This window comes from Taudactylus pleione, unplaced genomic scaffold, assembly GCF_031769625.1.
Source record: "Taudactylus pleione unplaced genomic scaffold, aTauple2 ptg001788l, whole genome shotgun sequence".
Classification (NCBI taxonomy): domain Eukaryota; kingdom Metazoa; phylum Chordata; class Amphibia; order Anura; family Myobatrachidae; genus Taudactylus; species Taudactylus pleione.
In genome coordinates, this window is record NW_028286185.1 from 99,447 (window position 1) to 124,494 (window position 25,048).

A 25,048-nucleotide genomic window follows, 5' to 3' on the forward strand; every position below is an offset into this window, starting at 1 on the left:
CCGGAAGTAGCAAAAACGCCATCTTTTGGATTCCAGGGAGACTGGTATATAAACTGGAAACTCAGCAATTTACCTTCATGCCTTGATAAAGAGACTCAGTCTCGAAACGCGTTGGATAGAAGGGGACATTCTCACTTGGACTACTGCATGTTGCGAACATACTGGAGGTAGGTGCGGAGAGGTGTTTAGTTATTTGGACATGTGTTTGGGATCCGGACCCAATTACCTCCACACCATATTTATACCTCAGCTGTTCACATTGCAGTTTATATCCCTCTGAGAATGTTTTATATGTTTTAATGCTTTTTGTCATTATAATAAATTTATTTTTATGGAAAAACTTTGCAATACCCATTGTTGATTATGGAGGAATGAAAAGATACCTTTATAAGTGGAGGACAACTTACAGTTTTATGAGTACTGGTACACTTCTCTGCTTTCAAGTATTCTGTTTGAAACTAAAGATACCTTTATATGTTTTGCACCGCTTGATAGGACTGTAAGTTAGATAGATCAAAGATATAATTATAGGAGTGTACCCATCTCTATATTCAGTGAGTTGGGGTACGCCTCATCTTTCTCTTTCTTCAAATTAAGTCTTGAAGAAACAGTGTATATTATAATTTTTAAGAACATCTCACACTGACGTCATATATATACCCTTTTTCCCTATATCTGCGGGACCTCTGGTAAAGACAAAGAGAGGACCTTAGGACTGACGTCTATAACTGCATTTATACGGATAAGTATATTTATTCTTTCCACTGTTCACAAAAGTACTATACACAAGCAGCGCCATTTTTCAATATTCTTGAACACCCAACCACATACAGTTCGCACTGCACGAGCTGGTCCTGACAGTCATCTAGATTGAGGTACAGCCTCAGCATTTCAAAAAACTGCCGACTGCGAGCCAATCACAGCTCACAGGCCGGCAGCCGCTCCTGATTGGCTGCTGGTCAATGAGCTATGATTGTCTCATGGCTGGCAGCTTATCTGAAATGCTGCGGCTGTCCCTTTCTTCTTGATGATTGCCATTGTAGCATGGCTGCCGGTCCGGGGCCAATTACTCGTTTTTGCAAGTGCCACTAAAATCCTCTTTGCAGACAGGTTCAGGAACACCGTACCCGATGACGTAAATTTGCTAAAGAGCTTCAGGAAGTGTGTTCCTGACCGTTCCCCCTGAAAAATATCACTGATTATTACTATAGATGTAAGGGATGTCACACTGACACTTCCAGATCCCGTCACCTCCCCAGTCATGTCCCTGTATTATTACTATAGATATAAGTGATGTCACTGTGACACTCCCAGATCCTCTCACCTCCCCAGTCATGTCCCTGTATTATTGCTATAGATATAAGTGATGTCACTGTGACACTCCCAGATCCCCTCACCTCCCCAGTCATGTCCCTGTATTATTACTATAGATATAAGTGATGTCACTGTGACACTCCCAGACCCTCTCACTTCCGGAGTCATGTCCCTGTATTATTACTATAGATATAAGGGATGTCACACTGACACTTCCAGATCCCCTCACCTCCCCAGTCATGTCCCTGTATTATTACTATAGATATAGGTGATGCCACTGTGACACTCCCCAGGATTTAGGGTCGATTCAATTAGACATGACAGTCGCATCCACAAGTATTATGTTAGTATTAGTATCCACAGTTATATGCCACACTTACGGTGTCACCACACTCACATAAATATCCACGGTTGTGGGGTTAGATCGGGCCATGAGCGGAGCAGGTTGCGGGTAAGTTGGTTGCGATTTCATGCCGTCGCAGCGGTAACTCACCCCTTTGCGTCTAATTGAATCAAAGCCATAGTATTCCCAGTCATTTCACTCGTCTTTGTCTTTAATATAGCATATACACTAGATAAGCTCACTTATCTAGTGTATACAAAAAACAGGGATCATACTTAAACGTGCACCACCAAAAGATGTACTTTGAAATCTGAGAGCTCTCATGGTAAAGGTTGTTTTAAATTACAAAAAAAGCTCTATTTACTCAGGTAGTTACTGTGAGAGGCAATATGTGTATGTGTGTGTGTAGGTGGTCGGGTGATAAGTGAGGGGTTATATTTTGGAACAAAGGTTAGTTTCTTTTTATCACTCTATATCAGCTCTAAGAAATATGGTGATAGAGAATCAGCCCTTAGACACATCCCCATCTAATACCACTAGTAATACATGTGTCCTGTTATTCCTAATAACTACAGGGTTATTACAGCTGATGCTCCATCTACCACTGATCTGTATTATTGTATTACTGAGAATCAGACCTTAGTCACATCTCCATCTAACACCACTAGTAATACATGTGTCCTGTTATTCCTAATAACTACAGGGTTATTACAGCTGATGCTCCATCTACCACTGATCTGTATTATTGTATTACTGAGAATCAGCCCTTAGTCACATCTCCATCTAACACCACTAGTAATACATGTGTCCTGTTATTCCCTAATAACTACAGGTTATTACATCTGATGCTCCATCTACCACTGATCTGTATTATTGTATTACTGAGAATCAGTCCTTAGTCACATCTCCATCTAACACCACTAGTAATACATGTGTCCTGTTATTCCCTAATAACTACAGGGATATTACATCTGATGCTCCATCTACCACTGATCTGTATTATTGTATTACTGAGAATCAGACCTTAGTCACATCTCCATCTAACACCACTAGTAATACATGTGTCCTGTTATTCCCTAATAACTACAGGGATATTACAGCTGATGCTCCATCTACCACTGATCTGTATTTTTGTATTACTGAGAATCAGCCCTTAGTCACATCTCCATATAACACCACTAGTAATATATGTGTCCTGTTATTCCCTAATAACTACAGGGGTATTACATCTGATGCCCCATCTACCACTGATCTGTATTATTGTATTACTGAGAATCAGCCCTTAGTCACATCTCCATCTAACACCACTAGTAATACATGTGTCCTGTTATTCCCTAATAACTACAGGTTATTACATCTGATGCTCCATCTACCACTGATCTGTATTATTGTATTACTGAGAATCAGACCATAGTCATATCTCCATCTAACACCACTAGTAATATATGTATCCTGTTATTCCCTAATAACTACAGGGTTATTACATCTGATGCTCCATCTACCACTGATCTGTATTATTGTATTACTGAGAATCAGACCTTAGTCACATCTCCATCTAACACCACTAGTAATACATGTGTCCTGTTATTCCTAATAACTACAGGGTTATTACAGCTGATGCTCCATCTACCACTGATCTGTATTATTGTATTACTGAGAATCAGCCCTTAGTCACATCTCCATCTAACACCACTAGTAATACATGTGTCCTGTTATTCCCTAATAACTACAGGTTATTACATCTGATGCTCCATCTACCACTGATCTGTATTATTGTATTACTGAGAATCAGTCCTTAGTCACATCTCCATCTAACACCACTAGTAATACATGTGTCCTGTTATTCCCTAATAACTACAGGGATATTACATCTGATGCTCCATCTACCACTGATCTGTATTATTGTATTACTGAGAATCAGACCTTAGTCACATCTCCATCTAACACCACTAGTAATACATGTGTCCTGTTATTCCCTAATAACTACAGGGATATTACAGCTGATGCTCCATCTACCACTGATCTGTATTTTTGTATTACTGAGAATCAGCCCTTAGTCACATCTCCATATAACACCACTAGTAATATATGTGTCCTGTTATTCCCTAATAACTACAGGGGTATTACATCTGATGCCCCATCTACCACTGATCTGTATTATTGTATTACTGAGAATCAGACCTTAGTCACATCTCCATCTAACACCACTAGTAATACATGTGCCCTGTTATTCCCTAATAACTACAGGGTTATTACATCTGATGCTCCATCTACCACTGATCTGTATTATTGTATTACTGAGAATCAGCCCTTAGTCACATCTCCATATAACACCACTAGTAATACATGTCTCCTGTTATTCCCTAATAACTACAGGGTTATTACAGCTGATGCTCCATCTACCACTGATCTGTATTATTGAGAATGATATTAGTGGTATTGGCCAACCAAGAGGAAATTGTTACCTACATGTGCATTTAAATTGGCTAAAAATGTATGGGATGTACTAATGGCCACATCTGTGAGAGAACCTGGCAATCGGGTCCCTTGTTTCACCCTCGTCTACCGTATACCCAGAGGCCAGACTTTGTGAGGGAGAAAAGAACCATACTAATATAATGTTCTTTATTGCGTTATTTATTAATGTGTGATATCCTGTACAAGGAGACGGCTGTGAGATGGGAATAATAATAAATCACAGGATATTGATAATCTTACCTGTGGGAATGTTCTTATGTCCACTTCAGGTGTCTGCAATCATCAGAGTCTGAGTTGGGAGCACAAGGAGAGAAATAGATAAAATATTATCAACACAGGTTGTTACCATATGATCAGAGCCCCCAACACTAAAGCTGGTTACACACACAAATATAGGGAGATATATATAAGGTTTAAGAAGACATGCGCCTGAGTGTAGTATTTAAAATAAAATAGTAACCGGTGCTCGTAAAAATAAATGTGCGTACTAGAGAGAAAATCTTTTAAGCTTAACTGAGGTCCAGAAATAAGTGGTCCACACTGGATGGGTTAAATGGGATGTCGTCCGCTGGATCACCTTATAAAAAGCTTATACAAGCTCATGGGAGAGAGAGTATATATAGTGTAGTATTTCCTTACAATCAATAAAGTGATTATATATAGAGGCTGTCTTCTTAAACCTTTCTTCCAGAACCACTCCATCCGTTAGCCAAACGGACCCCAAGAAGACTGCTGCCGCCTTTCAATTAAGGATCAGTGACTTTACGGAAAATACCACACCTACAATCACATATTGCACTAGATGCACGTTATTTATGTACAAATAATTTATTATCACGCTACTTAATTCAGTCTGAGGGAATCAGTATTTACTGTGCGCTGCCCCTATACATCTCTCACCTAAAAACACATATATATATATATATATATATATACACACACATACACACACACACATATATATATATATATATATATATACACATACATTTATATATAATCTTTTTTGTAGCAGATGCTTTATTACACAGAGGGAATCATCCTGCTTACACTTAGTGTGATTATATATATATATATATATATATATATATATATATATAAATTCCCCAAACCTCTGATCACTGGGTAATGATATATATGTCTCACCATAAATGATACAGATTATCACTATATACGTCTCCCATCACACAGCTGGTCAGTGCTGAGGGGTTATTGGCCCTGGTTAGACCAGGCTTTATATCCTCTTTCTGTTACTTTCTGTGTATTTCCTGACTTATTGCGCTATACAGATAACACCTCGGTCATTTCTTACTGACACTATTACAGGTTACGTGTTATTATTAGTAGGGTGAGTGCCCCAAATATATAGAGAGAACTTCCTGCTTCTGTTGTTACCTGTATAATGATAATGCAGCACCAGAGTCTGCTCCAGCTGTATATTAGTAACAACATGTTCTGCTCCACCTGTATTATACCCACACCGGGGTCTGCACCATCTGTAGAATGATAATGCAGCACCAGAGTCTGCTCCATCTGTATTATAGTATCAAAAGGTTATGCTCCACCTGTATTATACCAACACTGGCGTCTGCTATACCTGTATATACATAGTGCAGCACTAAAGGCTGCTCCAGCTGTATTGTAGTAACACCAGGGTCTGTTACACCTGTATTATATAGAACACTGGTGTCTGATATACCTGTATGATAATAATGAGGCACCACAGTCTGCTCCCCCTGTATGATACCAATAAATACCATCACCTGCTGCTTCTTCCTGCTGGGACCGTCACCCGGAAGCTGCAGTTATACAAGAAGACACGCCCCTCTATATAGCCACGCCCCTCTCTCTCCGTGTAGCTATGGCTACTGTCTGCCCCGCCCCTCTTATCTAAGAAACCGCCCTCCTCTCTTTCCCCTCAGGGCGGTGATTGGCAGAAGTGAGTAGCCAATCAGGCGGCACAAAGTAGGAAGGACGTCCTGTAACTAGAAGCCACCTGCACCTGCCGCTCACAGCTTCATCACTAGAGTAACAGCTGTACAGTCTAATGGTGTCCTCATGTACGGTGACCGGCGGCCATATTCTTATAGTCTCCCAGTCACAGAGCAGAGGGGACGGGCTACTTGGTCTTTAGTAGGCCATTTTGTCATAGACATTCCTGACAGACGGATCCAGGTAACGTGTCCTCTATATATTATATTATTATTATATAGGGGAGAGGGGACCGTACAGTAATATATGAGGAGGAATAACACAGCTCCCAGCACACACTGATATGTGGTATTATTATTATATAGGGGAGAGGGGACCGTACAGTGATATATGAGGAGGAATAACACAGCTCCTAGCAAACACTATGTGGTATTATTATTATTATATAGGGGGGAGGGGACTGTACAGTGATATATGAGGAGGAATAACACAGCTCCTAGCAAACACTATGTGGTATTATTATATAGGGGAGAGGGGCAGGGATGTATCTATAATGGGTGCAGGGCCCCTCGGTCCAGGGGGGCCCCACACCGCAGACCCTGCACCCATAGTATTACTTACCTCTCTGGAGTCCAACATCGGTGCGGGTGTTCGGTGCTGTAAAAACGACTGGAAAATGGCCGCCGTGGTCATTTTCCCAGTGACCTGTGCAAACTCTATAGACTTTGGGCTCACGCTATTGCCCAGAGTATATAACTCTGGTGCTGGCCGCGCACACAGGCCCCCTCCTCTCTAGAAACTCCCCTGGGGAGGGGATTGTATAGTGATAGATGAGGGGGAATAACACAGCCCCCAGCACACACTGATATGTGGTATTATTATTATATAGGGGGAGGGGACCGTACAGTGATATGAGTGGGAATAACACAGCTCCCAGCACATACTGATATGTGGTTATATTATTATTATTATATAGGGGAGAGGGGAACGTACAGTGATATGAGTGGGAATAACACAGCTCCCAGCACATACTGATATGTGGTTATATTATTATTATTATATAGGGGAGAGGGGAACGTACAGTGATATATGAGGGGGAATAACACAGCTCCCAGCACACACTGCTGTGGTATTATTATATAGGGAGAGGGGACTGTACAGTGATATATGAGGGGAATAACACAGCTCCCAGCACACACTGATATGTGGTATTATTATTATATAGGGGGAGGTAACTGTACAGTGATAAATGAGGTGGATAACTAGTGTTCCCTCTAGATCCGGCGGGAGGCAGGGCGCCGGAGCTAGAGAGGGCATGCCCGTGCGCGCACCAAAGGCGCGTGCGACTGAGAAGGGGGCGTGGTCATCGGAAAAGGGGGCGTGTCTATAAGACGCGTCCCCTTTTCGTCACTCTTGGGGGCGTGCCCGGCACTTACGGACACGCCGGGCAGCCCCCAAGCCCTGCAGACAGGGAGAATAGATGCCGGGCGTATGCGCCCGGCGTCTATTCTCCGGCGGTGACAGGGTCACCGCATGTTTCTCCACCCGCGGGACACTGCATCCCGCGGGTGAGAACGGCTCCCGCAGGCTGTGAGGGCAGGGCGCTTTTGCCCTCCTCCTGGAGGGCAGGGTGCTTTTTGACCTCCAGAAGGAGGGCAGGGCGCCGCGCCCCGCTAAAACAGCCTAGCGGGAACGCTAGATAACACTAGTCCCAGCACACACTGGGCCTGATTCAGAATGGATCGCTTTTGCGATAGCGTACGCTGCTCGGTCGATGGTGTGCACTTCGCATGCATTTGCGAGTTAGCATTGCTATTGCTCTGCGATCACTCTCACAGATACAAAGCCATCGCAGAGTGAGTGACTTCAGGTCAGCATTTGGGTGTGGTGAGGGGAGTGGTCAGGGGGTCCGATGTTCCCGAACAGCGTATGAACTGCTCGCTATTCTTGTGGCTGTTTTTTTCAACCTCTATTTTGCGAGCAGTTCTGAGTAAAAAAAAACCAAGTGACGTGGGCAATGACGCTGCTGTATTAATTATGCACTCCCTTAAAACGCCCGTTTTGACTTTTAAGCACGCCTGCGTTTGAATTCCACACCCCCGTTTTCAAGCACCTTCCCCTGTTACCACCCACATACGCCTCCTCCTGTCACTCAAAATAGCAGGCATTCGCTATTTAGCGAACAAACTATTTTCGGCCGCACTGACTGGTTCGTGCATGCGTATTAAAATCCGTACACATGCGCAGATGTGCGAACATCGGTCACAACGAACGAGCGGCCGCTTACGAGCGGCTCTGAATCAGGGCCCTAATTCGAAAATTGCTTATTATTTCTTTATGTTTAACATTTCGGTGGTGGCACATCTTCCTTCCAGTATCTTCCTTCCAGTATCTTTCTTCCAGTGTCTTCCTTCCAGTGTCTTCCTTCCAGTGTCTTCCTTTCAGTATTTTCATTCCAGTATTTTCATTCCAGTATGTATCTTCCCTTCAGTATTTTCATTCCAGTTTCTTCCTTCCAGTACATATCTTCTCTCCAGTATCTTCTCTCCAGCATTTTTCTTCTTGTCTCTTCCCTATGGTCTCTTTCTTAAAGTATATTCCCTCCAGTATCTTCTCTCCAGCTTCTTCCCTCCAGTCTCTCCCCGCCAGTCTCTTCAATCAATGTTGAAAAAAATGTTCTTGTTCCTGTGCAATAATCCCTAAATCCTCCTATGGCACATGTGTTACACGGAAATAGACCAGCTACAGGCTCTTTTGCGCCTACCTCTGATTCAGCCACATTGTAGTGAGAGAAACATTATTGTCTCTCTGAGATCTCCATTTTGTATTATCCAGAATAGTTTTCTCTGAGCGATCCAGGTCACGTTTGTGTTCCTCACAGCTGCTTTGAGCGATCCATGTCCCTTCTGTATTTCTCACAGCTGCTCTGAGCGATCCATGTCCCGTCTGTGTCCCTCACAGCTGCTTTGAGCGATCCATGTCTCTTCTGTATTCCTCACAGCTGCTCTGAGCAATCCAGGTCCCGCCTGTGTCCCTTACAGCTGCTCTGAGTGATCCGGGTCCCGACTGTTTTCCTCACAGCTGCTCTGACAATTCAGGTCCTGTCTGTGTTCCTCACAGCTGCTCTGAGCGATCCAGGTCCCGTCTGTGCTCCTCACAGCTGCTCTGAGTGATCCAGGTCCCGACTGTTTTCCTCAAAGCTGCTCTGACAATTCAGGTCCTGTCTGTGTTCCTCACAGGTGCTCTGAGTGATCCAGGTCCCGTCTGTGTTCCTCACAGCTGCTCTGAGTGATCCAGGTCCTGTCTGTGTTCCTCACAGCTGCTCTGAGCGATCCAGGTTCCGTCTGTGTCCCTCACAGCTGCTTTGAGCGATCCATGTCCCTTCTGTATTCCTCACAGCTGCTCTGAGCAATCCAGGTCCCGCCTGTGTCCCTTACAGCTGCTCTGAGCGATCCAGGTCCCGTCTGTGCTCCTCACAGCTGCTCTGAGTGATCCAGGTCCCGACTGTTTTCCTCACAGCTGCTCTGAGCAATCCAGGTCCCGCCTGTGTCCCTTACAGCTGCTCTGAGTGATCCAGGTCCCGACTGTTTTCCTCACAGCTGCTCTGACAATTCAGGTCCTGTCTGTGTTCCTCACAGCTGCTCTGAGCGATCCAGGTCCCGTCTGTGCTCCTCACAGCTGCTCTGAGTGATCCAGGTCCCGACTGTGTTCCTCACAGCTGCTCTGACAATTCAGGTCCTGTCTGTGTTCCTCACAGGTGCTCTGAGTGATCCAGGTCCCGTCTGTGTTCCTCACAGCTGCTCTGAGCGATCCAGGTCCCGACTGTTTTCCTCACAGCTGCTCTGAGCGATCCAGGTCCCGCCTGTGTTCCTCACAGCTGATGAAAAAAGATTCAAGGGTGCTGAATTTCTTATGTTTTTTGCTTAGGAAACCAGATAATTTATTAGTTACAGGCGCAATAAGGAGCATATAGGGGTAATGCTCATATATGTGCTAGGAATTATATATAATGGAACAATGTATCGTATATATGTGCTAGGAATTATATATATTGGTAATGTCCCAGAAAAGAGTTATGGGGCATTTCAGGAAAATCTTTTGCAAAACCTCCGCAAAGCCCCTCTGCAATTATGTATTTATTTATGCATGGATGTTATTTCTATGTATGTATATATGTATGTATATAATATGTCTCTAGGAAAAAAAGTGAATAGTGTCATTTATGTAATTTATATTATATGTAATTATGGGGTCTGACATTGTCCTTTTCAAGGGTGAAATTAAAATAGAATCCAAATTATCTGGAAAGCCCCCGTTTCTGTCCCATTGTTATGTAACTGGATACCTGTAATGATAGCTGTGGAGTCAGGAGCATAGTGACATATAAAATGTATATTGAAACAAAACCATAGTGCAGACAATGCAGAGAATCCAGGAGTGATACATGAACCGGACGGGAACTGGTGGTAACAGAAACTTGGAGGTCTGCAAAACTGGATACAAACAAGAACCATATGCTGCAGAGTAGATGAGTCAGAGTCACATGCAGTAATAGGAGGGACAGCTTGCAGAGGCCCAGCTGGCTTTAGCTGCACATACTATAGGTTGGAGATATACAGACTGGATACAAGCAAAGGCGAAAAGCTGCAGTATAGATGAGACAGACTCACAGACATCAATGGAGCTGCAGTTTGCAGAAGTCCAGTAGACAGGAGATCAGGTTCAGGCCGTGGAATACAATCCAGGGATAACAATCAATGACCAGCAGGGGGCATGGTGATGGGCAGGAATAAATAGTCTGTGAGGCAGATGCAGGTAGTTAAACAGGGGAGTGATATTAACATCTGCATGTGAGGAAACAATGTCAGAATACATCAGCAGCACCTCTGGTGACAGAGAGGTACTGCAGGCCAGATACAAAATAAAGGACAGTGGGTCTCATTCAGACCCAGTCGATAGATGCAAGCGGTCGCTCTGATTGAGGGTGGCCACTTGCATCTTGAAGTGCAGCCTCTTGGTCGCTAGCTAAGTTGTGGGTTACCACCCACAGCCTAGCGACCGACCAGGGTGATGGTCACGATGGTCAGGACCATCGCGACCATCGGGGCTTGCGACGAAGTCCCAGGGAGCTTCCTGCTCTGATCGAGCAGGAAGCTCCCCACTGACATCATTGCTGATGTCAGCGAGGCCGCCCCCAAACGGCAAGCGTTCTGTCGGGAACGCCTCCGTTTGGCCGGGCACCCCCCCCCCCGGCACGCCTCCCAAACGGGGCAAGGTATCGATGATGATTGGTGTGAGACCCGGAGCGGCCGGCTCCGACGTGCGCATGCACAGTGGGCAAACATCGACCCGGTTGAGAGTGCTCAGAGCTTGCGACCGGGTCTGATTGAGGCCCAGTATCCTTCCACCGATGTAACTTATATCCAGTGATGCAAAGAGCATGTGATATGTGTCTGGGAGGAATAAGACCCCCGGCCAGAAGCATTGGTGTAACCTTATACAGTACAACATTGTGTGATGGCCTCTGAGGAGCCTTATGGGGCTGGGTCACAGGAACGTCTGATAGACAATGGCCAGGACTCTATGGCTGGGGGGAGAGGGGAGACTTACTGGTCACTTATTGTTACATGTCTGACTGTGTTACATGTGTTCTCTGTGATAACTGTTATATTTATTCCTAGACAGTCCAGCTGTGAGGAACCAGAGTCTATTACACATCACACGTTCTGTTTTCTCACTGATTTATTGAGGATGGACAAGGACGGGAGTCACAGGACTGAGAGGATCTTACATCTCACCCTGGAGATCATCTACGAGCTGACTGGGGAGGTGAGAGGGCCTGGAGGTTTCACAGTGACATCACTTATATCTATAGTAATACAGAGACATGACTGGGGAGGTGAGGGGATCTGCGAGTATCACAGTGACATCACTTATATCTATAGTAATAATACAGGCACATGACTGGGGAGGGGATCTGCGAGTATCACAATGACATCACGTATATATCTATAGTAATAATACAGGAACATGGCTGGGGAGGTGAGAGGATCTGGGAGTGTCACAGTGACATCACTTATATCTATAGTAATAATACAGGGACATGACTAGGGTGGTGAGAGGATCTGGGAGTGTCACAGTGACATCACTTATATCTATAGTAATAATACAGGTACATGACTGGGGAGGTGAGGGGATCTGGGAGTGTCACAGTGACATCACAAATATCTATAGTAATAATACAGGGACATGACTGGGGAGGTGAGGGGATCTGGGAGTGTCACAGTGACATCACTTATATCTATAGTAATAATACAGGGACATGACTGGGGAGGTGAGGGGATCTGGGAGTGTCACAGTGACATCACTTATATCTATAGTAATAATACAGGGACATGACTGGGGAGGTGAGGGGATCTGGGAGTGTCACAGTGACATCACTTATATCTATAGTAATAATACAGGGACATGACTGGGGAGGTGAGGGGATCTGGAAGCGTCACAGTGACATCACTTATATCTATAGTAATAATACAGGGACATGACTGGGGAGGTGAGGGGATCTGGGAGTGTCACAGTGACATCACTTATATCTATAGTAATAATACAGGGACATGACTGGGGAGGTGAGGGGATCTGGGAGTGTCACAGTGACATCACTTATATCTATAGTAGTAATACAGGGACATGACTGGGGAGGTGAGGGGATCTGGTAGTGTCACACTGACATCACTTATATCTATAGTAATAATACAGGGACATGACTGGGGAGGTGAGGGGATCTGGGAGTGTCACAGTGACATCACTTATATCTATAGTAGTAATACAGGGACATGACTGGGGAGGTGAGGGGATCTGGGAACGTCACAGTGACATCACTTATATCTATAGTAATAATACAGGGACATGACTGGGGAGGTGAGGGGATCTGATAGTGTCACAGTGACATCACTTATATCTATAGTAATAATACAGGGACATGACTGGGGAGGTGAGGGGATCTGGGAGTGTCACAGTGACATCACTTATATCTATAGTAATAATACAGGGACATGACTGGGGAGGTGAGGGGATCTGGGAGTGTCACAGTGACATCACTTATATCTATAGTAATAATACAGGGACATGACTTAGGAGGTGAGGGGATCTGGGAGTGTCACAGTGACATCACTTATATCTATAGTAATAATACAGGGACATGACTGGGGAGGTGAGGGGATCTGGGAGTGTCACAGTGACATCACTTATATCTATAGTAATAACACAGGGACATGACTGGGGAGGTGAGGGGATCTGGGAGTGTCACTGTTATATCACTTATATCTATAGTAATAATACAGGGACATGACTGGGGAGGTGAGGGGATCTGGGAGTGTCACAGTGACATCACTTATATCTATAGTAATAATACAGGGACATGACTGGAGAGGTGAGGGGATCTGGGAGTGTCACAGTGATATCACTTATATCTATAGTAATAATACAGGGACATGACTGGGGAGGTGAGGGGATCTGGGAGTGTCACAGTGACATCACTTATATCTATAGTAATAATACAGTGACATGACTGGGGAGGTGAGGGGATCTGGGAGAGTCACAGTGACATCACTTATATCTATAGTAATAATACAGGGATATGACTGGGGAGGTGAGAGGGTCTGGGAGTGTCACAGTGACATCACTTATATCTATAGTAATAATACAGGGACATGACTGGGGAGGTGAGGGGATCTGGGAGTGTCACAGTGACATCACTTATATCTATAGTAATAATACAGGGACATGACTGAGGAGGTGAGGGGATCTGGGAGAGTCACAGTGACATCACTTATATCTATAGTAATAATACAGGGATATGACTGGGGAGGTGAGAGGGTCTGGGAGTGTCACAGTGACATCACTTATATCTATAGTAATAATACAGGGACATGACTGGGGAGGTGAGGGGATCTGGGAGTGTCACAGTGACATCACTTATATCTATAGTAATAATACAAGGACATGACTGGGGAGGTGAGAGGGTCTGGGAGTGTCACAGTGACATCACTTATATCTATAGTAATAATACAGGGACATGACTGGGGAGGTGAGGGGATCTGGGAGTGTCACAGTGACATCACTTATATCTATAGTAATAATACAGGGACATGACTGGGGAGGTGAGGGGATCTGGGAGTGTCACAGTGACATCACTTATATCTATAGTAATAATACAGGGACATGACTGGGGAGGTGAGAGGATCTGGGAGTGTCACAGTGACATCACTTATATCTATAGTAATAATACAGGGACATGACTGGGGAGGTGAGGGGATCTGGGAGTGTCACAGTGACATCACTTATATCTATAGTAATAATACAGGGACATGACTGGGGAGGTGAGGGGATCTGGGAGTGTCACAGTGACATCACTTATATCTATAGTAATAATACAGGGACATGACTGGGGAGGTGAGAGGATCTGGGAGTGTCACAGTGACATCACTTATATCTATAGTAATAATACAGGGACATGACTGGGGAGGTGAGAGGGTCTGGGAGTGTCACAGTGACATCACTTATATCTATAGTAATAATACAGGGACATGACTGGGGAGGTGAGGGGATCTGGGAGTGTCACAGTGACATCACTTATATCTATAGTAATAAATGAGCAACAGGTAGCCGGTCTCAGATATATTATAAGTCCGACAGTCCTCAATGGAGTTGGGATTTGGTACATTGCTTGCAGTATGTTCTTTTCTTTTTGTCACTGACACAAATATGTCAGATCTGCATACGACATACTCAACATTTTCCTATATATAGGAGATTGTTACAAGACTTGATATGGTGAAATAGTCTTCTTGTATATTATGCAAAGTTAACACCTGAATAAACACCCACATTTAGGTGGAGTTTAATTTACCTTTTCATTGTTGTCTCCCCAATACACAGGATTACACAGTAGTGAAGAAGACATCCGGTGACTGTGAGACACCCAGCAGCCATCCCCGTGTGTCAGGAGGACTGAGCAGGACCCAGAGCCCCATCACGGTGCCTCCACCTCACTCACTGATACATGAGAGACACAATGACCAGAAGATCCTGGAACTCACCAACAAGATCATTCAGCTGCTGACTGGAGAGGTGACTGCTGGGAAAGGGACATTATACAGTAACACCAGGGGATGTGTCTGGGTGATGACTGCTGGGAATGGGACATTATACAGTAACACCAGGGGATGTGTCTGGGTGATGACTGGAGAGGTGACTGCTGGGAATGGGAAAATATACAGTAACACCAGGGGATGTGTCTGGGTGATGACTAGAGAGGTGACTGCTGGGAATGGGACATTATACAATAACACCAGGGGATGTGTCTGGGTGATGACTGGGGAGGTGATTGCTGGGAATGGGACATTATACAGTAACACCAGGGGATGAGTCTGGGTGATGAATGGAGAGGTGACTGCTGGGAATGGGACATTATACAGTAGCACCAGGGGATGTGTCTTGGAGATGACTAGAGAGGTGACTGCTGGGAATGGGACATTATACAATAACACCAGGGGATGTGTCTGGGTGATGACTGGAGAGGTGACTGCTGGGAAAGGGACATTATACAGTAACACCAGGGGATGTGTCTGGGTGATGACTGGAGAGGTGACTGCTGGGAAAGGGACATTATACAGTAACACCAGGGGATGTGTCTGGGTGATGACTAGAGAGGTGACTGCTGGGAATGGGACATTATACAGTAACACCAGGGGATGTGTCTGGGTGATTACTGGAGAGGTGACTGCTGGGAAAGGGACATTATACAGTAACACCAGGGGATGTGTCTGGGTGATGACTGGAGAGGTGAGTACTGCTGGGAATGGGATATTATACAGTAACACCAGGGGATGTGCCTGGGTAATGACTGGAGAGGTGACTGCAGGGAATGGGACATTATACAGTAACACCAGGGGATGTGTCTGGGTGATGACTGGAGAGGTGATTGTTGGGAATGGGACATTATACAGTAACACCAGGGGATGTGCCTGGGTGATGACTGGAGAGGTGACTGCTGGGAATGGGACATTATACTAACACCGGTGGATGTGTCTGGGTGATGACTAGAGAGGTGACTGCTGGGAATGGGACATTATACAATAACACCAGGGGATGTGTCTGGGTGATGACTGTATCACTGTGTGTGTCAGGTTCCTATAAGGTGTCAGGATGTCACTGTCTATGTTTCCATGCAGGAGGGTGAGTATATAGAGGAACACAGGAGTCTGTACAAGGACGTGATGATGGAGAATCACCGGCCCCTCACATCACTGGGTAGGAGGATTCTGTAACTTATTGTACAGGGGAGAGCATGTATGAGGGTCTCCTATATACACATTATCTGCTAATCACATATATACAATGTACTCAGTCACTGTGTGTCTTCTACAGATGGACCCAGTAACAGAAATAACCCACAGAGATGTCCCCGTCCTCATTACTCACAGCGGTGTATAGAGGAGAATCACAGGATCCCACAGGAGCTTCAGGTAGATGGGAATTAGTGACTGTCGCTGTATGATCTTTACAGAAGCTGTGTGTGTCTTATCCACTGACATTATACTGTGTAATTGCAAGTAATGACATCAGACATTATGCATTATTTTATTCTCTGATTTAATTAGGGTAAAGATCTGACTAATAAGAAAAATTATATAGATGGAGAAGAGACATATGTGACTGATATGAAGGCAGAAGATACAGAGGGAGAAGAAGAGACATATGTGACTGATATGAAGGCAGAAGATACAGAGGGAGAAGAAGAGATGTATGTGACTGATAATAAGGCAGGAGATATAGAGGGAGAAGAAGAGACGTATGTGAGGGGTGATCAGCAATGTAAGAAGGAGGAAATCCCTACAGATATCAGCACAGGTGAGTAATAAACACTTATTACAGAAAAAAGTCACATTCTCTCTCTGCACCATGATATAGTGTTCGGTTTTAACCAGTGTATTATATGTGTGGAGTTTGTATGGTCTCCCAGGTTTGTGTGACTTTCCTTCCCCAATCCAAAAATATACTAGTTTGTTAATTGATTTCTGACACAATGCACCTGTGTGTTCAGGTATGTAGATAGTAAACTCCTATGTGTATGGAACTTGGGAATGCCTACATATCTTGCATACATCACTATAATTGGCTAATTATAAATAAATAATATTTCAGTCAGTACAATCATCTTCTTCTACATCCTCCTCAGTTCCTCTTATACTCCTGCTCCCCCCCTCACATCATGTCACTGTGAGTTACCAGCCCAGAGATCTGACCAGTCCCCTTCCCACACTCTCTGGTTTATCTCATACATCAGGAGCCTCAGCCCCTATTATACTCCTGCTCTCCCCTCACATCATGTCACTGTGTGTTACCAGCCCAGAAATCTGACCAGTCTCCTCCCCACACTCTGGTGTATCTCATACACCAGGAGCCATCAGCCCCTATTATACTCCTGCTCTCCCCCTCACATCATGTCACTGTGTGTTACCAGCCCAGAGATCTGACCAGTCTCCTCCCCACAATCTCTGGTGTATCTCATACATCAGGAGCCATCAGCCCCTATTATACTCCTGCTCTCCCCCTCACATCATGTCACTGTGTGTTACCAGCCCAGAGATCTGACCAGTCTCCTCCCCACACTATCTGGTGTATCTCTTACATCAGGAGCCATCAGTCCCTATTATACTCCTGCTCTCCTCCTCACATCATGTCACTGTGTGTTACCATCCCAGAGATCTGACCAGTCTCCTCCCCCTCACATTCTCTGGTGTATCTCATATATCAGGAGCCATCAGCTCCTATTATATTCCTGCTCTCCCCCTCACATCATGTCACTGTGTGTTACCAGCCCAGAGGTCTAACTAGTCTCCTCCCCACACTCTCTGGTGTATCTCATGCATCAGGAGCCATCAGCCCCTATTATGCTCCTGCTCTCCCCCTCACATCATGTCACTGTGTGTTACCAGCCCAGAGATCTGACCAGTCTCCTCCCCACACTCTCTGGTGTATCTCATACATCAGAAGCCATCAGCCCCTATTATACTCCTGCTCTCCCCCTCACATCATGTCACTGTGTGTTACCAGCCCAGAGATCTAACCAGTCTTCTCCCCACACTCTCTGGTGTATCTCATACATCAGGAGCTATCAGCCCCTATCATACTCCTGCTCTCCCCCTCACATCATGTCACTGTGTGTTACCAGCCCAGAGATCTGACCAGTCTCCTCCCCCTCACACTCTCTGGTGTATCTCATATATCAGGATCCATCAGCTCCTATTATACTCCTGCTCTCCCCCTCACATCATGTCACTGTGTGTTACCAGCCCAGAGATCTGACCAGTCTCCTCCCCCTCACACTCTCTGGTGTATCTCATACATCAGGAGCCATCGGCCCCTTTTATGCTCCTGCTCTCCCCCTCATATCATGTCACTGTGTGTTACCAGCCCAGAGATCTGACCAGTCTCCTCCCCACACTCTCTGTGTATCTCATACATCAGGAGCCATCAGCCCCTATTATACTCCTGCTCTCCCCCTCACATCATGTCACTGTGTGTTACCAGCCCAGAGATCTGACCAGTCTGTTCCCCACACTCTCTGGTGTATCTCATACATCAGGAGCCATCAGCCCCTATTATACTCCTGCTCTCCCCCTCACATCATGTCACTGTGTGTTATCAGCCCAGAGATCTGACCAGTCTCCTACCCACACTATCTGGTGTATCTCTTACATAAGGAGCCATCAGTCCCTATTATACTCCTGCTCTCCTCCTCACATCATGTCACTGTGTGCTACCATCCCAGAGATCTGACCAGTCTCCTCCCCCTCACATTCTCTGGTGTATCTCATATATCAGGAGCCATCAGCCCCTATTATATTCCTGCTTTCCCCCTCACATCATGTCACTGTGTGTTAGTAGCCTAGATATCTGACCAGTCTCCTCCCCACACTCTCTGGTGTATCTCATACATCAGGAGCCATCAGCCCCTATTATACTCCTGCTCTCCCCCTCACATCATGTCACTGTGTGTTACCAGCCCAGAGATCTGACCAGTCTCCTCCCCACACTCTCTGGTGTATCTCATACATCAGGATCCATCAGCCCCTATTATATTCCTGCTCTCCCCCTCACATCATGTCACTGTGTGTTACCAGCCCAGAGATCTAACCAGTCTTCTCCCCACACTCTCTGTGTATCTCATACATCAGGAGCCATCAGCCCCTATTATACTCCTGCTCTCCCCCTCACATCATGTCACTGTGTGTTACCAGCCCAGAGATCTTACCAGTCTCCTCCCCACACTCTCTGGTGTATCTCATACATCAGGAGCCATCAGCCCCTATTATACTCCTGCTCTCCCCCTCACATCATGTCACTGTGTGTTACCAGCCCAGAGATCTGACCAGTCTCCTCCCCCTCACACTCTCTGGTGTATCTCATATATCAGGAGCCATCAGCCCCTATTTTGTTCCTGCTCTCCCCCTCACATCATGTCACTGTGTGTTACCAGCCCAGTGATCTAACCAGTCTCCTCCCCACACTCTCTGGTGTATCTCTTACATCAGGAGCCATCAGCCCCTATTATACTCCTGTTCTCCCCCTCACATCATGTCACTGTGTGTTACAACCCAGAGATCTGACCAGTCTCCTCCCCCTCACACTCTCTGGTGTATCTCATACATCAGGAGCCATCGGCCCCTTTTATGCTCCTGCTCTCCCCCTCAAATTATGTCACTGTGTGTTACCAGCCCAGAGATCTGACCAGTCTCCTCCCCACTCTCTCTGTGTATCTCATACATCAGGAGCCATCAACCCCTATTATACTCCTGCTCTCCCCCTCACATCATGTCACTGTGTGTTACCAGCCCAGAGATCTGACCAGTCTCCTCCCCCTCACACTCTCTGGTGTATCTCATATATCAGGAGCCATCAGCCCCTATTATATTCATGCTCTCCCCCTCACATCATGTCAATGTGTGTTACCAGCCCAGAGATCTAACCAGTCTCCTCCCCACACTCTCTGGTGTATCTCATGCATCAGGAGCCATCAGCCCCTATTATGCTCCTTGTCTGGCCCTCACTTCATGTCACTGAGTGTTACCAGCCCAGAGATCTGACCATTCTCCTCCCCACACTCTCTGGTGTATCTCATACATCTGGAGCCATCAGCCCCTATTATACTCCTGCTCTCCCCCTCACATCATGTCACTGTGTGTTACCAGCCCAGAGATCTGACCAGTCTTCTCCCCACACTCTCTGGTGTATCTCATACATCAGGAGCCATCCTTCCGTATTATACTCCTGCTCTCCCCCTCTCATCATATCATTGTCTGTTACCAGCCCAGAGATCTGACCAGTCTCCTCCCCACACTCTCTGGTGTATCTCATACATCAGGAGCCATCAGCCCCTATTATACTCCTGCTCTCCCCCTCACATCATGTAACTGTGTGTTACCAGCCCAGAGATCTGACCAGTCTCCTCCCCACACTATCTGCTGTATCTCATACATCAGGAGCCATCAGTACCTATTAAACTCCTGCTCTCCTCCTAACATCATGTCACTGTGTGTTACCATCCCAGAGATCTGACCATTCTCCTCCTTCTCACATTCTCTGGTGTATCTCATATATCAGGAGCCATCAGCCCCTATTATATTCCTGCTCTCCCCCTCACATCATGTAACTGTGTGTTACCAGCCCAGAGATCTGACCAGTCTCCTCCCCACACTATCTGCTGTATCTCATACATCAGGAGCCATGAGTACCTATTAAACTCCTGCTCTCCTCTTCACATCATGTCACTGTGTGTTACCATCCCAGAGATCTGACCATTCTCCTCCCCCTCACATTCTCTGGTGTATCTCATATATCAGGAGCCATCAGCCCCTATTATATTCCTGCTCTCCCCCTCACATCATGTCACTGTGTGTTACCAGCCCAGAAGTCTAACCAGTCTCCTCTCCACACTCTCTGGTGTATCTCATGCATCAGGAGCCATCAGCCCCTATTATGCTCCTGCTCTCCCCCTCACATCATGTCACTGTGTGTTACCAGCCCAGAGATCTAACCAGTCTCCTCCCCACACTCTCTGGTGTTTCTCATACATCAGGAGCCATCAGCCCCTATTATACTCCTGCTCTCCCCCTCACATCATGTCACTGTGTGTTACCAGCCCAGAGATCTGACCAGTCTCCTCCCCACACTCTCTGGTGTATCTCATACATCAGGAGCCATCAGCCCCTATTATACTCCTGCTCTCCCCCTCACATCATGTCACTGTGTGTTACCAGACCAGAGATCTGACCAGTCTCCTCCCCCTCACACTCTCTGGTGTATCTCATATATCAGGAGCCATCTGCCCCTATTATATTCCTTTTCTCCCCCCTCACATCATGTCACTGTGTGTTACCAGCCCAGAGATCTAACCAGTCTCCTCCCCACACTCTCTGGTGTATCTCATACATCAGGAGCCATCAGCCCCTATTATACTCCTGCTCTCCCCCTCACATCATGTCACTGTGTGTTACCAGCCCAGAGATCTGACCAGTCTGTTCCCCACACTCTCTGGTGTATCTCATACATCAGGAGCCATCAGCCCCTATTATACTCCTGCTCTCCCCATCACATCATGTCACTGTGTGTTATCAGCCCAGAGATCTGACCAGTCTCCTCCCTACACTATCTGGTGTATCCCTTACTTAAGGAGCCATCAGTCCCTATTATACTCCTGCTCTCCCCCTCTCATCATGTCACTGTGAGTTACCAGCCCAGAGATCTGACCAGTCCCCTTCCCACACTCTCTGGTTTATCTCATACATCAGGAGCCTCAGCCCCTATTATACTCCTGCTCTCCCCTCACATCATGTCACTGTGTGTTACCAGCCCAGAAATCTGACCAGTCTCCTCCCCACACTCTGGTGTATCTCATAGACCAGGAGCCATCAGCCCCTATTATACTCCTGCTCTCCCCCTCACATCATGTCACTGTGTGTTACCAGCCCAGAGATCTGACCAGTCTCCTCCCCAAAATCTCTGGTGTATCTCATACATCAGGAGCCATCAGCCCCTATTATACTCCTGCTCTCCCCCTCACATCATGTCACTGTGTGTTACCAGCCCAGAGATCTGACCAGTCTCCTCCCCACACTATCTGGTGTATCTCTTACATCAGGAGCCATCAGTCCCTATTATACTCCTGCTCTCCTCCTCACATCATGTCACTGTGTGTTACCATCCCAGAGATCTGACCAGTCTCCTCCCCCTCACATTCTCTGGTGTATCTCATATATCAGGAGCCATAAGCCCCTATTATACTCCTGCTCTCCCCCTCACATCATGTCACTGTGTGTTACCAGCCCAGAGATCTTACCAGTCTCCTCCCCACACTCTCTGGTGTATCTCATGCATCAGGAGCCATCAGCCCCTATTATGCTCCTTGTCTGGCCCTCACTTCATGTCACTGAGTGTTACCAGCCCAGAGATCTGACCATTCTCCTCCCCACACTCTCTGGTGTATCTCATACATGAGGAGCCATCAGCCCCTATTATACTCCTGCTCTCCCCATCACATCATGTCACTGTGTGTTATCAGCCCAGAGATCTGACCAGTCTCCTCCCTACACTATCTGGTGTATCCCTTACTTATGTAGCCATCAGTCCCTATTATACTCCTGCTCTCCTCCTCACATCATGTCACTGTGTGCTACCATCCCAGAGATCTGACCAGTCTCCTCCCCCTCACATTCTCTGGTGTATCTCATATATCAGGAGCCATCCTTCCGTATTATACTCCTGCTCTCCCACTCTCGTCATATCATTGTGTGTTGCCAGCCCAGAGATCTGACCAGTCTCCTCCCCACACTCTCTGGTGTATCTCATACATCAGGAGCCATCAGCCCCTATTATACTCCTGCTCTCCCCCTCACATCATGTCACTGTGTGTTACCAGCCCAGAGATCTGACCAGTCTGTTCCCCACACTCTCTAGTGTATCTCATACATCAGGAGCCATCAGCCCCTATTATACTCCTGCTCTCCCCATCACATCATGTCACTGTGTGTTATCAGCCCAGAGATCTGACCAGTCTCCTCCCTACACTATCTGGTGTATCCCTTACTTAAGGAGCCATCAGTCCCTATTATACTCCTGCTCTCCTCCTCACATGATGTCACTGTGTGCTACCATCCCAGAGATCTGACCAGTCTCCTCCCCCTCACATTCTCTGGTGTATCTCATATATCAGGAGCCATCCTTCCGTATTATACTCCTGCTCTCCCCCTCTCATATCATTGTGTGTTACCAGCCCAGAGATCTGACCAGTCTCCTCCCCACACTCTCTGGTGTATCTCATACATCAGGAGCCATCAGCCCCTATTATACTCCTGCTCTCCCCCTCACATCATGTAACTGTGTGTTACCAGCCCAGAGATCTGACCAGTCTCCTCCTCCTCACATTCTCTGGTGTTTCTCATACATCAGGAGCCATCAGCCCCTATTATACTCCTGCTCTCCCCCTCAGATCATGTCACTGTGTGTTACCAGCCCAGAGGTCTGACCAGTCTCCTCCCCACACTCTCTGGTGTATCTCATACATCAGGAGCCATCAGCCCCTATTATACTCCTGCTCTCCCCCTCACATCATGTCACTGTGTGTTACCAGACCAGAGATCTGACCAGTCTCCTCCCCCTCACACTCTCTGGTGTATCTCATATATCAGGAGCCATCAGCCCCTATTATATTCCTTTTCTCCCCCCTCACATCATGTCACTGTGTGTTACCAGCCCAGAGATCTAACCAGTCTCCTCCCCACACTCTCTGGTGTATCTCATACATCAGGAGCCATCAGCCCCTATTATACTCCTGCTCTCCCCCTCACATCATGTCACTGTGTGTTACCAGCCCAGAGATCTGACCAGTCTGTTCCCCACACTCTCTGGTGTATCTCATACATCTGGAGCCATCAGCCCCTATTATACTCCTGCTCTCCCCATCACATCATGTCACTGTGTGTTATCAGCCCAGAGATCTGACCAGTCTCCTCCCTACACTATCTGGTGTATCTCTTACTTAAGGAGCCATCAGTCCCTATTATACTCCTGCTCTCCTCCTCACATCATGTCACTGTGTGCTACCATCCCAGAGATCTGACCAGTCTCCTCCCCCTCACATTCTCTGGTGTATCTCATATATCAGGAGCCATCAGCCCCTATTATATTCCTGCTGTCCCCCTCACATCATGTCACTGTGTGTTAGTAGCCTAGATATCTGACCAGTCTCCTCCCCACACTCTCTGGTGTATCTCATACATCAGGAGCCATCAGCCCCTATTATACTCCTGCTCTCCCCCTCACATCATGTCACTGTGTGTTACCAGCCCAGAGATCTGACCAGTCTCCTCCCCACACTCTCTGGTGTATCTCATACATCAGGAGCCATCAGACCCTATTATACTCCTGCTCTCCGCCTCACATCATGTCACTGTGTGTTACCAGCCCAGAGATCTGACCAGTCTCCTCCCCACACTATCTGGTGTATCTCATACATCTGGAGCCATCAGCCCCTATTATACTCCTGCTCTCCCCATCACATCATGTCACTGTGTGTTATCAGCCCAGAGATCTGACCAGTCTCCCCCCTACACTATCTGGTGTATCCCTTACTTAAGGAGCCATCAGTCCCTATTATACTCCTGCTCTCCTCCTCACATCATGTCACTGTGTGCTACCATCCCAGAGATCTGACCAGTCTCCTCCCCCTCACATTCTCTGGTGTATCTCATATATCAGGAGCCATCCTTCCGTATTATACTCCTGCTCTCCCCCTCTCATCATATCATTGTGTGTTACCAGCCCAGAGATCTGACCAGTCTCCTCCCCACACTCTCTGGTGTATCTCATACATCAGGAGCCATCAGCCCCTATTATACTCCTGCTCTCCCCCTCACATCA

At 46.4% G+C, this 25,048-nt stretch overlaps 1 protein-coding gene and 1 pseudogene across 4 annotated transcripts in view; one reads left to right on the forward strand and one right to left on the reverse strand.

The window, feature by feature from the left end:
- LOC148436351 (uncharacterized) overlaps window positions 1-5,923 on the reverse strand; it is a 77,831-nt pseudogene extending 71,908 nt beyond the window's left edge.
- A 152-nt stretch (window positions 5,924-6,075) lies between these two features.
- Window positions 6,076-25,048, forward strand: part of LOC148436353 (uncharacterized) — a 49,084-nt gene continuing 30,111 nt past the window's right edge. For 2 of the 4 annotated variants that reach the window (XM_088465006.1, XM_088465003.1), the window contains exons 1-6: window positions 6,076-6,310; window positions 11,749-11,896; window positions 15,005-15,196; window positions 16,300-16,378; window positions 16,496-16,593; window positions 16,729-16,978. In XM_088465006.1, coding sequence (XP_088321132.1) covers window positions 11,819-11,896; window positions 15,005-15,196; window positions 16,300-16,378; window positions 16,496-16,593; window positions 16,729-16,978 — 697 coding nt within the window. In that variant the 5' untranslated portion in view covers window positions 6,076-6,310; window positions 11,749-11,818. Of the gene's footprint in view, window positions 6,311-6,386; window positions 6,416-6,530; window positions 6,581-11,748; window positions 11,897-15,004; window positions 15,197-16,299; window positions 16,379-16,495; window positions 16,594-16,728; window positions 16,979-25,048 lie in introns of those variants that run through there. The other 2 variants (XM_088465005.1, XM_088465004.1) reach the window with 2 other exon arrangements.